General features: G+C 52.8%; 1 protein-coding gene across 1 annotated transcript in view; it reads left to right on the top strand.

Annotated features, from left to right (window-relative positions):
• CUX1 (cut like homeobox 1) overlaps window positions 1-7,390 on the top strand; it is a 281,953-nt gene extending 274,563 nt beyond the window's left edge. Inside the window, exons 19-23 of the mRNA XM_071574850.1 lie at window positions 681-764; window positions 1,037-1,093; window positions 3,358-3,438; window positions 5,422-5,486; window positions 5,932-7,390. Of these exons, the coding sequence (XP_071430951.1) occupies window positions 681-764; window positions 1,037-1,093; window positions 3,358-3,438; window positions 5,422-5,486; window positions 5,932-5,983 (339 nt within the window). The 3' untranslated portion in view covers window positions 5,984-7,390. The remainder of the gene's footprint in view (window positions 1-680; window positions 765-1,036; window positions 1,094-3,357; window positions 3,439-5,421; window positions 5,487-5,931) is intronic.
• Window positions 7,391-12,884: the final 5,494 nt, after the last annotated feature.

Below are 12,884 nucleotides of genomic sequence, written 5' to 3'. Positions count from 1 at the left end.
CCATGATCTGGTAAAGGGACTGGAGTTGGACCAAGGGTTGGACTTGATGATCTCGGAGGTCTTTTCCAACCCAATCCATTCCCTGATTCTATGAACCCACCTAAATCTTTCACTTCTTTCCACTTCATTTTCCTTGCCCTTTGTCCAGCTAATAACAGCTCTGAGATTAAAGAATGATTTCCTCCTTCTAAACCTCTCCCTCCTACCTGACCCAGTAGCAAAGGAATTCAGAGAGGAATTTGCAACAGCCCAGGTGGAGCTCTCTGGGGTGACAGAGATGACATTTATTTCACAGAAGGGGCAAAAAATAGGGAGACAAAAGAAATAGGGAGTCCCCATGAAAGAATTCCCTGATGTAACAACCTGATCTAGTGCAAGGTGTCCCTGCCAGTGGCAGGGAAGTTGGAACTAGATGGTCTTTAAGATCACTTCCAACCCAAACCATTCTACAGTTTTATGAAGAAGGGACTTTGTTCAATAGTTGTGTGTCTCCTTTCTGAAGGGGACAGGTGCTGTCAGCCCTGTGGGTCAGCTCTGGGCTGTGCTGCCCCATCCTGTGGGGATCATTGCTTCCACATGAGCAGCCCTGGGCACTGAAGGGCTGTGTCCTGTGCTGGGTGTTCACACACCACTTTGTCCCCCAGTGCTCACCAGCTCTCACCCTGCCTTTGCTCCCCCAGGGCGCCAGCAGGGATGACACAGAGCAGCGTTACTCCTCCCAGTATGAGGAACGTCTGGACCCCTTCTCCTCCTTCAGCAGGAAGGTATGAAAAGCCCCTGGCACCCTCCCCTCTGCTGTGGGATCATTGCCCAGCTGAAATCCAGGGATAGCACCCTGAAAGATTAAAACACACTAGAACTCCATTCACTTTAAAAATAAAAAATATAAGTCATTGTGCCCAGATGGTGTCCCATGTGGCTGGGAGTGGGGGCAAATAGGAGCATCTTGGGGCACAGAGCTCCTTCCCTGGTTTGCAAACCCCAAATTTAGCCCTCTGAGCCTTAAAAATCAGCTTCTTGTATGGTTTCCCTGCAGGAACGCCAGCGGAAGTACCTGAGCCTCAGTCCCTGGGATAAAGCCACGCTGAGCATGGTGAGTGGGAGCTGAGAGGTTTTCAGTCCTGTGCTTGCACAGGGAATGGGACTGCTGGGCTTGGCCTCAGGAAGTGGGAAGACCCCATCCCTGCTGCCCCAGGCAGGGGCGCAGAGCCCATCCCTGCTGCCCCAGGCAGGGGCGCAGAGCCCATCCCTGCTGCCCCAGGCAGGGGCGCAGAGCCCATCCCTGCTGCCCCAGGCAGGGGCGCAGAGCCCATCCCTGCTGCCCCAGGCAGGGGCGCAGAGCCCATCCCTGCTGCCCCAGGCAGGGGCGCAGAGCCCATCCCTGCTGCCCCAGGCAGGGGTGCAAAGCACACTGGGGCCATGCTGGGGCTCAATTTAAGAGCAATCACTTTCCTCCCTTGCTGCCCAGGGCAGTGGTGGATTCCCCATCCCTAAAGGGATTGAAAAGATACGTAGATGTAGCACTTGGGGACATGGTTTAGTGGGGGAAGAGTTGGACTCGATGATCTTGGATGTCTTTTCCAACCTGCACAATTCTATGATTCTATTCTATTCCAAGCACCTCTCCTCTGGTTTGTAGTGTGGCAAGGGATGCTCAGAGCTGCATCCCCACCCAAGGGCTGACCAGGGGCAAAGTCTCTTTGCTCAGCCTGACCTCCCTCATGGGAGACTTCCCTGGAGTGCCCCAGCAACCCACACAACCAGGGAACAGGAATGTGAGGGGCTGCAGAGGGTCCTGCACTCCAGGGGAGATGCTCTGCCTGGCACAGCACAGCATCCCTGGGCACACAGTGGTTTCTTGTTGCATTCTCCATACAAACCTCTTCCCAAGCCCTGATCCTTCCTGCTCTGGTTCTTCCTTCCAAAAAAAGCATCAGGGAAAATACTGGGGAGCTGTGGTGTCTGCAGCAGCAGAGGGTCCTTGCCTGAGCTGCAGTGGATACAAGAGCTGCTGCTGCCACTGCAGGTTTGAGCTGCCATCTCTTAGGGATGAATGCTACTTTCTGAGCTAAAAATGTGGTTATTAGAATTTGTGACATTAGCAGCAGACTCAGGAATGGGGTTTGGCTGAGTTAACCCCCAGCTATCTGGTGTAAGGTGGGACCACTGGTCTGCAGCAGCCCAGAATACAGAAATATCTTGTAATAAAGGCAGAGTTGTCATTTGCATAAAAACCAAGCAAATGCCAACATGAATATGGATTGTGTGGCGTGCCAGCACCATGGAGAATTAATGAAAGGCATTCACAAAAAAACTGACTTAGGGGAGTTATTCCTTGGGAATATTTAAGAACATAATCTTGTTTGTTACAGCAGCCTCCGCCGTGGCCATGAATAGCAAAGACAATTTCAGCCCAGAATGGGTTTGGTGGGAGATCTGTGGGTTTTAATGCCAGCTTTGGAACGTCTGTGTGGTAGTTGGGGAATGTGCTTATGTCCATAATGAGTCCCTGGGTTTTACAGCAGGAATACAGAGTGGCTGTGAGGAGAGGCAGGATCTGTCCTTCACAAGCTGCTCTTCCAGGCTGCGGCTGCTTCTGACTTTGCCTCTTTTGAAGGGGTGAACATGAAGGTTTTCCCATTGGGATCCCGGTGTCACGTGCCAAAAAGGGCTCAGACATCATCAGGGTCTGGCTGTGGTTCTGTGGCCTCTCCAAAACGAGGGGCTGGAGGGTGGATCATCCCAACCCCTCAGGGTTCCAGCCCCGGGAGAGCTTGGACAGCCCTGTGGGCTGGCACGGGACTGGCAGAGGTGGAGGGCAACTCCTTCAGGACAGACCTTACAGAGCCAGAGACAGGGAACACCAGGACCAGCTTCTGGAAACACCAGCACAGCCTTGGCTCCACTGCCCTGCCGAGGAGGCAGTGAGGGGATGCTGCAAATCAGAAGTTATTTGAGCTCATGAATTAAAAATGTGCAAGACTTAATTACTGCCAGGGTTTCTCTCTGGAGCAGTGCTGAGCCACAGGCAGGCACTGAGTCAGGGCTGGCACAGCAGGTAGAGCTGCTGGAGAAAGAGAATTTTCAGTGGGGGAAAGGCCACAGTTTGCAGCCCTGAATTCACTTCGACTGGGGCAATTTGGGGCTGAGAGTGCAGGCACTTGTGCAGTCACTTTGAAGGACCTGCTTGGAGGTGGGCACAGATGTGGGCAAAGCACCCACCTTGCTGTGTTTATGTAGGGTCTAGCAAAAAGAGGGCCCCAGTCCTGGCCAGGGTCTCTCTGAACCTGTGCACAAGAAGAACTGGTTTCCACTGACCCACGTTAAAATGGCATTTTCTGTTCTGCTCTTCTGCAGGGGCGGCTCGTCCTGTCCAACAAGACTGCTCGTACCATTGCCTTCTTCTACACCCTGTTGCTGCACTGCCTCGTCTTCCTGGTGAGTGTGGGGGCCACAGGAGCTGGACAACCCAACAAAATGTCTGCCAGCATCCCATCCAGGGGGAATTGGGGCTTTGTTAAGGTGTTATGCCAAGTGAGTGTGTTGCAGCTTGTGCACAGCAGCTCCAGAGGTGGTGCAGCCAGGAGTGTGGGCAGCACGACTCAGCAGGGACATGGGCATGCCAATAAATATCCCCCTCAGCTTCACAGGGCAGGAATCCCACCCTGGATGGGCACAGGCTTGCCCAAGGGCAGGAGCTGGAGGCTGGCTGTGTGTTCATATTGTTCCTGGAAACAGCCATGGGCCTGTGGTGCTGCCGTGCCAGGAGCTCACATGGGGTTCAGCGTATTCCCAACCAAGCCCTTTTCTTGTTGGGAAGAAAAATTTTTGTTAATTATTGTGAATCTAATACCATAAGCAATTTGGGGAATAAAATACATCCCCCTGAGCCCACACTACCTGTTTCTGGACCATGTGCAATTCCACTTTCCTATACCTGGGTCCAACCTTAACCACCTGCACAGTGCAGCTTAGTTCTGTTTCCTGCCTCTCCAGGGATGAGCTCTGGCTCTGTATCACTCTGTGTGAGCTCAAGTTCTCCCCATGCTCCTTATGTGCCCTGTGGCTCTGCTTTTCTCTACTTTTCAAATTCCCCCAACTGTCCATTAGGGTTGAAAATAGAGAAGCACAGGTTTGATAGGAAGGGAGACTTGAGCCAGCCCAAATCCCTCAGGAGTTTGTCATAGTGCAAACTCCTCCTGTATCCTCATATCCTTGCACAGTTTCTGGGAGTTTATTTGTCATTTTAGGGGAGAAAAACAACCAAACAAATCATTAATAATTAAACAATGAAACAAGATGAAAGACAAATCAGAACAATATTTCTGTCCTGATCTCCAAGTTAAAGTGTTATTTTGGGGAGGAAAGGAGCAAAGGAAATAAAAAGTTAAACATCATTAAACTTTAAAGCACTAACCTAAAAAATAAATAAATAAAAATGGAAAATTCATAAATATTACATGGCTGGAATGATCTTACATCATCTAAACACAAAAGGACCTGAAATCCAGCACCCAGCACTGCCTGGGCTGGGCACACATTGTGTGTTCCACAGGGGGCTTGAATGAAGCTCCATCTCCTCCATCCCCATAGTGGGAGCAACATTTTGCCCCTGATCCCAGGAGACTTTAATTAACCCTAATTTAAAGGCCACCTGGTGGGTGTATCAGCAGTATTTCCCTGGTGCTAACAACAGCCTACAAATCCCCAAGGCTTCAGTGAATCAGTCAGGGATGGGAGGGCTTCTCCCTCTTTCCAAACCCCACCACTGTCTCCTCGGACCACAGATCTGGAATAAAAACCCAGTGGCATGAAAGGAAAAAGGAGCCAAGCCATGCAGTGACTTTCCTAAAGCCTGTTCCAAAACACATCTTCATCCATGTGCAGGCTCAAGCCTTACCCTGAACCACCAGAGCCACAGCAGCAATGCCCAACAAAAATAACCCACTGGGAAAGGTTATCCTGGCCCATCCTGAGGGCAGCCCCTGAAACACCCTGGGGTTCTCCACAGTGGTGATCAGAGAATGATGGTTTGGGTTGGAAGGGATCTTAAAGATCAAATTCAACCACCTGCCATGGGGAGGGACACCTTCCACTATCCCAAGTTGCTCCAAGCCCTGTCCAACCTGGCCTTGGACACTTCCAGGGATGGAGCAGCCACAGCTTCTCTGGGCAAACTGTGCCAGGGCCCCACCACCCTCACAGGGAGGAATTTCTTCCCAGTCACCCATCTAAACCTGCTCTCTTTCCTTTTGAAGCCATTCCCCTTTATGCTGCTGCTCCATTCCCTTGTCAAGAGTCCCTCTCCAGGATGGGATGGCAGGGGTTGGGCTGGCACAGCGGTGGCACAGGCTGCTGTGAGGATGGGCAGGGATGGCAGGTGAAAGCAGAGCTGATCACATTCCATTCCTTCCCTTGCAGGTGCTCTACAAAACAGCCTGGAGCGAGAGCGTGGGACGGGACTGCACCGCGTTCTGTGCTAAGAAGTGAGTGTGAGGACAGGCCGGGTCAGCCCGGCCCTGGGGCTTGGGTTTGGTGGGCACAGCATGCTGGTTTGCAGCAGACTGTTTGGGCACCACTTGGTGCACCTCTGTCCTGGAAACAAGGGCAGTTAATTGGGCTTTAAAACTAATGAGAAGGTGCATGGAACAGGACAACCATCTGCGTTCAGTCGGGTGTTTTCCAAATCCCTTCCTGCAAGATGTCTTTGCCCAGGAGGAATCTTGATAAAGGCAAATGTGACCCTGGAGATCTGGGTCAGATCCATGCTGTGACTGACTCCCTGTGCAGATCCAGATGCTGCTGCCCATGGCTGAGGACAGCACAGTGCTCATCACTGCAGATGCTGCTTGGCTTTGGGGCAGGTTCTGCTTGGCCACCAAAGCACTTTGGACCTTGCTGCAGGTTAATGTGGCTCTGCCCTCTCCCCAGGTTTGCTGACCACCTCCACAAGTTCCACGAGAACAACATGGATGATGTGTGACAGTGACAGCTGGACATGACCCTGCTGGTCCTTCCTGGATCTGCCCCTTTGCCTCTGTCAGATGCTTTACTCTAGCTTTGCTTTGTAGGATGAAGGCAATGAACCCCCCATTCCTATCCCCTTGGAAATCAAAAGCCTCAGCTAAGGGAGAGTTGTTTTACAGGACATGGTGTTTCCAGCCCTCCCTGGAAGGGCTGCAGCACTTCCCATGCCCTTCTCATGTCCCAGAGAGTTGCCTTTACCAAAACACATGGAAAATGTGAGATCAGAGGTACTTGTCTCAGATCCACATCTCCTTCCATTCTGTTTCAAGTCCAGTGCAACGCTGGGTGGACTAAATTTAACCAGAAATGGAGGGAACTTGTATTTTCAAGTGTTGTACTATTCCTGTTTTGCTCTGGCTTTGGGAACCTCCCTGCCCGTGGTGCTGGGCACCAGCAGATGCTCTTCTTGAGCTGGACCCCTCAGTCTGGGAATAGACAGGATTAGGTAGGATTTAATGGGCATGAAGGAAGGTGCTGCCAGTCAGGACTGATCTCACAGGGGTGCTCCAGACTCTCCCTGCTGAGATGTTTCTGACTCTTCTAGGAAACCACAAGTCAAATAATGCAATTGCTGGTGGCGGGTTTGCTGGGTGATGAACAGTGGGCTGCTAATTTGGGTTGATTTGGAAAGACAGCGATGATAGGAGATGCTCCAATTAAAAAGAGCAGGTCCCAGCAAGCCCCATTCCTGCCTCAGCTCGCTGTGTCCACATGGTGAGGGAAGGTATTAGCTTGTTAACGTGGTCCTCAATTAAAATTCCCCTCTGTAGACAGGAGAATAGCGTTGCTTCCAATTAATATTTCATTGCAGATTCAGATCTATTCCCATTCCCGTTGCTGGGAAGGCAGGGCCTCTAATGGAGCGTGCAGGCAGCAAGAGGCTCCACATCTGCCACAGGCAGCCTGGGTTTATTTATAGGAGCTGTGGCCTGCAGCAAAATGTGAAATACTCATAAAGTCAAGGGAGAGATAAACCCTGAGGGACCAACCTGCACCTGTCCTGCCTGGCATGGGGTAAACCGAGCCCAAACGGAAGGGAGGCACCCACAGATGGCAGCAAGGGGTGACGGGGTGATGCTGCCATAGCTGGGCACCTCTTCATAAACTTATCAACTTCAGATACAGAGGAGATGAGCTTTGTCTGTCTGAAATCTGTAGTTGGGAAACGTGATCCGGGAAAGGGTGGGCTGCTTGTTGAGGCTTTGTTGGGAAGGTTAAATTTGCTTTTTTTAGCAGCTGTATGTGGTGTCTTGGAATTGCAAAACTTCTGCAGCTATTCACACTTGTACTCTTCATAAATGACTTAAAATAGATGTCAAGTTCTGCGGGACAAGTGATAAAATAAACTTAGCCGTGCATTGACTGGGTGGCTTTTGTGCTCTACTTCCTTTTTTTTTTTTTTGAACTTTTGATATTAAACAACTGAGAAATGTCCTGCTTGAGTCCAAGGGCAGAGTGTGCAGCTAATTTTAGAAACCCATTACAGCAGCTAAAGGCAGTGATGTCTCACAGCTCTGGGAAGGGCAGGACCTCTGTCCCTGAGTGCTGGAGTTGGTGTGCCGGCTGCTGTGAGCACTGGCATCCCACGGGCCTGGTGAAAGCCTGTGGTGAAGGAGGGCCCATGGGAATTGAGCCCAGGCAGGTCCAACCCCTGAGATGTTCTGGATATCCCCACATGGCTGTTGGCAAAGGCACTCAGGCTGAATGGTGTAAGTTCACCTGGCTAATTTTGGGAAAGGTGATCATCCTCATCCTCCTTTTTCTTTGCTTTTCACACCCCAGGGGAAACACAGCAGCCCCCGGGCTGGGCTGCTTTTAGGCTCTGTCCTCGGGCTTTAGGCACAGCTTCCTCTGGCTGAACCTGGGCAAGGTCAGGAGCTGTGTCCCCTCACCACGAGGGGCAAAGAGCAGAGGGCTGTGCCAGAGGTTTTGCAGCCCTCTGGCATACCTGGGTCTTACCAGTGCCCTGCAGCTGCCGGATTTTGTCCCTCAGGCAGAGCTGCCACCTCCTTCCATCCAAAATAAAAATGAGAAAGTCACTGATTTGTCCAAAAATCCCTCCTGGACAGGGCAGGCATTAGATGTGGGGTTTTGTTTTCTCTTCTAATTTCACTGCTTGGCAGCTTCGGACCTGGATGTCCCTCTCCCCTGGGCACCACTGGCTCATCCCGGCCCCGGTGACCTCCCGGCGGCGCAGGGATGTCCGGGTGTCCCGGGCAGCGAACAACAGCAGCTCCCAGGAGTCCGGCTTGGCTGCCAACCCTCTGACCGGGGGCAGGGAAAGCCTGAGCTGGGGAGGGCTCTCGGGTCACTGCCCGGAGCCTCGGCCAAGTTTGCAGAGCTGCTTTCCAGAGACGTGCCGGAGGTGACAGGCTCGGCCAGAGGCGGGGGGTGCAGCGCTCCGGGGCATCCTGGTCCCTCCCCGGGCAGAGCGGCGTGTGCTGCGACAGACAGTGAGATGCTCCCGTGTAACACGAACCAAAATCCTGCAGTTTTGGTTCCTGGGAAGATGCCCTGCATGTGAGGGGCGTCCTTGGGTGTCCAGGCACAGGGAGGTGGTTCCTCCAGCCCCCCAAAACCTCCTGCACTCCCAGCCAAGCCTGGCATCACTGACAATGCTGTGTCCAAACCCCTTTCCTCCAAAAAAGAAGCAATGGGTCAATTAAAGTGAGCAGAATCCTGGGCAAGAGCTCTAACACAGTCTGCTGGTAGGCAAGAGAAATATCCCAGTGCCCAGAGGGAAGCAGGAGCAGGGCTGCTCTTGCTGTCCTGGCATGTGTGGGATTTGGGGTACAGCTGAGTCCTCATGCCCTGCCTGATCTATCACTGGTTTCTCAGGTGTCACTGGCTGTGCTGAGTTTTGGAGACACATCCCATTCTCTTATAGCCACCTAAAGGCTCACTAATTTACACTCCTACAGATTCTCACCCCTGAGCCCCAGCAGCACCTGCACCCCAACTTCAGCCAGGCTCAGAGAGCAGCCCCAAAGCACCCCACAGCCTCTCCATTTTCAAGAAGCCAGAGAAGGAAAATGGGAATAGATTTTTTACTAATTTGATTTGAAAACTGCTTTTATCCCTGAGCGACAAAAAGAAAAGGATTTCAGCGACCCTTTGCTCTCCCTTGCTGTTTTAAATTTAATTATGGGAAACAATTTTAATTAGTATCGACAGATATTCAGGAAAATAATTACGGGCAAACCGGTGTTTCTTATATCTATTTAACCTGCAAATCTCCCAGCCCATCTCCGAGACCCAGGCTGAATTTCGGGGATTTATCTGGTAATAAAAACCTCCTGGGGAAGCTGGGCTGGCTAACGAGATAACAGGCTGCTCACATCTGGGTCACAAGTTCAGGTTTTGCTGCGGGCAGAGGAGACAGGAGAGAAATCGCTGCCAGGATGTGGCCAACCTGTCGTGATCTTGGACTGCAACGCTCACCCCAACACCCCTTCGGGCAGGGGTGGGGGGCGAGGGGCTCGATCCCACTCCAGCCCCGTGCAGTGGGTACCAAAATGCCCCGGCATCTCCAGGAGGAGCGGGACGATGCGACACGGTGAGCAGCGCAAACCGCAGCAGCAATTATTGCAGTGCTATAAAAAACCCACTCTAATATGATTTTCTAAAGGTCTCCAAGCGGGCGCCTCGCGTCCCTCCGCTCCGCTTCCCGCTGGCAGCGGGGGCTCCAGAGCCACTGGCACACAGGCAGCCAAAGTGTTTGCTCCCGCTCCGCAAATGGAAAAGGGAGATCGATGGGGCTGAGCGAAGCGGAGCCAGCGCCCGGCGCGCAGGATGCCAGCGAGACTCCCCGCCGGCAGGAAAGGAGCTTCCAAACACAAACACGGGCAGAGCCAGCGCCGGCAGGAACGCGCCGCCGAGGCAGGTTATTTCAAGTTCAGGGTGTACCCAGTAAACGTGGTGGATAAACAGAGTGTGGGGCTGGGAGCTCGCAGGGTCAGCACACGGACACAGCCCATCGAGGCAAAAAGGGGATGAGATATAAGGGGCTTGGAGTGTGGGGTGAACTCATGGACATGGCTCATATGGGGGGAAAAAGGAGGTAAAATATAAGGGGTTTGGGTATCTGGAGGCAGGAGCCTGACCAGTCTGGCCATAGGGATCAATCAGTACTTATTTTTGGAAGTGCAGCTCTAATTATCCACTGTAAGCAGGCAGGAAAAGGGTGGTGGATTCCCACCACTGGGTGTCTTTAAATCATAGCTGAACATCTGTCTCGAAGACATGCTTCAGTTCAGCTGGAAGATATGGCCACACAGCAGAGATTTCTGTCCAAGGGTAACATCACATCTCCACCATCCATGAACCATCATCCCTCTCATTTCTTCCCTAATAGATGGAGCAGACAGGGCTGCTGGTTTCAGCTGGACTGTTTTAAAAAGGACAGTAGGGTTTGGATGCTGGGAGCTCCCTTGGCCAGGGTCCATTTGTCATGGTGCTCTTCCCAGTGCTGGGACACCTGGTCCTGTGAGAGAGGTGACAGCAGCCACTGGAGGGATGTGGGAGCACATGGGAATCACAGCAGGGTTATCCCAATGCCACAATCACTCTTGTGCAGTGGCACCACACCCTGCTGCAGCAGAGCTGGGCACCTCTGCCATGAGCTCTAATAACATGGGAGCCCCCTAAGCCTTTTAATGGGGACCCCAGTCATTAAGTGGGTTTTGGGGTGAAATCCCATTTTCCAGCAGGCTCCTCCACGCTGGAAGGTGCCGGCTGGTAATAACTGTTTTATTGCTTCCTGTTGTGTGAGACATCTGATGGCAAGCCAGGGCCGAAAGCTGGTGCAGCATATGGAGCGGCCCCCCTGTCCTCCCCCTCTGCCTTATTTACAGAGTCTCCCTGGAGATGGGCCTCGCAGGCTTTTCCAGCTCGGAGAGGAACCGGAAAAATATTTACCTCTCTCCCCCCTCCCCAAAAGCCTGTTCTCATTAAGGCAGGAAAAGCAAAATGAGGCACATAAGGTGGAAATGCTGTGCTGGCACAGCGGGCACCAGGGATACCACAGGGGCTGTGGGCAAGGTCCCTCTTCAGAGGATTCCTGTGGGGACAGCAGCCAGTGCCAGGGGCTCACCCAAACCCCTGCCCCTCATTTTCCAAGAAGGGGTGGTACGAGGAAATTTAGGCATCCCACTGGCCCTCAGGCAGCACCACAGCCCTGGAACAATGTCCTCTGATGTCTTTTCTTGCCCAGCATAACCATCCCCACTGGCAGTGGGAGCAGCCAGCATGGGGTGGCCAAAAATAGCTGTGGAGGGAGTGGGGGCAGAGGGGAACCCACACACCCCATGGGGGCTTGGCCACAGTCCCCAGCTCCTCAAGGCAGGCAAGGCCAGGCTGGCAGCACTGAGGGCTCTGTGGGAGTTGAGCATCCTGCTGGGACCATCCCTGAGAGGACAGGTACCCCCTAGGCATCCTGGACGTGCACAGCAGGTCAGTGAAGGAGGTGATGCCAGGTGGGATTTATGGGATGTGGAGCTGTCCCAGGAAATGGGAGCCCCGGGCTGGCTGGTGGTGCACCCCAGCAGCAATCCAGCTGCAGCATGGGGCTGTGGGGTACACCCTCAGCACAGCAGCCCCCAAGCCAAATCCTTGCCCTGAACACACAGGATCTAGGGCCTTTTGGGTGTCTGTTGCTATGGAAACCCCTTCTCACAGCGCCGGTCCAGGCTGAGCCAGCCAAAGCTGCTGCTCGGGGGGGATGCTCAGGTGATGTTCAGGAAGGTTGTCCTGCAGAATCAGGGAAGAGCCCCAGGACAGTCAGTCTTGGGAAAATAAGGAGTAGGGAATAGTCATTTTTCAATAGCCTCTTGGTGCTTCTACAGACTTGGGGAAGATATTTAGCACAGAGAAGAGCTCTGGGCTGGACCCACGTGAATGATCCGACTGATGTCCCCAAAAGGCTTCACCTTTGGGGGACAAGGAGCCAACAATGAGGCTCCCACAGCCAGAAAAGGGCTGCTTGCCTTAAAAAATTGTATTTGCTCTGCAAATTCTGTCCCCTCTGCGAGCCTGATCCCATTGAGCACTTGGGATTGAGGTGGGAGCAGGCAATTGTCCTGCAGAGAAGTCCCCACTGGTGGAGGGGACTCTAACACCACCCCCATGAACAGATGCTGCATCTCCCGGGTGCCCTCACTGACCACCTTCCAGTGCCCTGGCCCAGAAATGGGATTTTTTCCAGGGCTTTTTCCCAGTTCCCTCAGCTGTCCTCCACATACCAGGCCCTGCAGGTTCACAGGGTAATGGAATTTCCCAGCTGCTTCTCTGGGCCATGTGGCTTTGCTTTAGGAATTCTTTCAGGGACACTTTGCCTACCTTGCTGCTCACACACACCTTGCCCCAGCTCCCCACAAGTTGCTAAAAAGGTGGAAGAAGCTTTCAAAGCTAAGGAAAGGTTGGGATTTTGGAGCTGCTAACATTTTTAAGAGCTGCTCTGAGTCCAGGCAGTGATGGGTGTGCCTTTAATATTTAATGTTTTTTACTGAACACACATGCAAGCAAGCATTAGAGCTGCTGCAGGAGAGCTGGGCACTGCAGGAACACCAGGACCAGCCTGCCCCAGGAGTGTGGGGCTGCTTCAAAGCCAAGGTTGCCAGAAGGGCATTTTTCAGTCTGTAGGAAAGGCAAAACCCTGGGAAATTGCAGTGAAAAAGCCACTTGGACCAGCGGAAAATGTCAGGGAGTGGGAGCAGCAGTTCCCTCCATGGTTTCCAGGTGCAAGGAGCCCTTGTCGCTGGAGTGTTTGCAAATGAGAAAGGTGAAAGCCCTTTCTCTGTACCTGAAATCTACAGGGATTTGGCTCCCACTGGCTGGAGGCTGCAGCATGGCACAGAGGG

Source organism: Pithys albifrons, chromosome 21 (assembly GCF_047495875.1).
Source record: "Pithys albifrons albifrons isolate INPA30051 chromosome 21, PitAlb_v1, whole genome shotgun sequence".
Lineage (NCBI taxonomy): Eukaryota > Metazoa > Chordata > Aves > Passeriformes > Thamnophilidae > Pithys > Pithys albifrons.
This window is presented reverse-complemented; position numbering and strand designations above follow the sequence as displayed.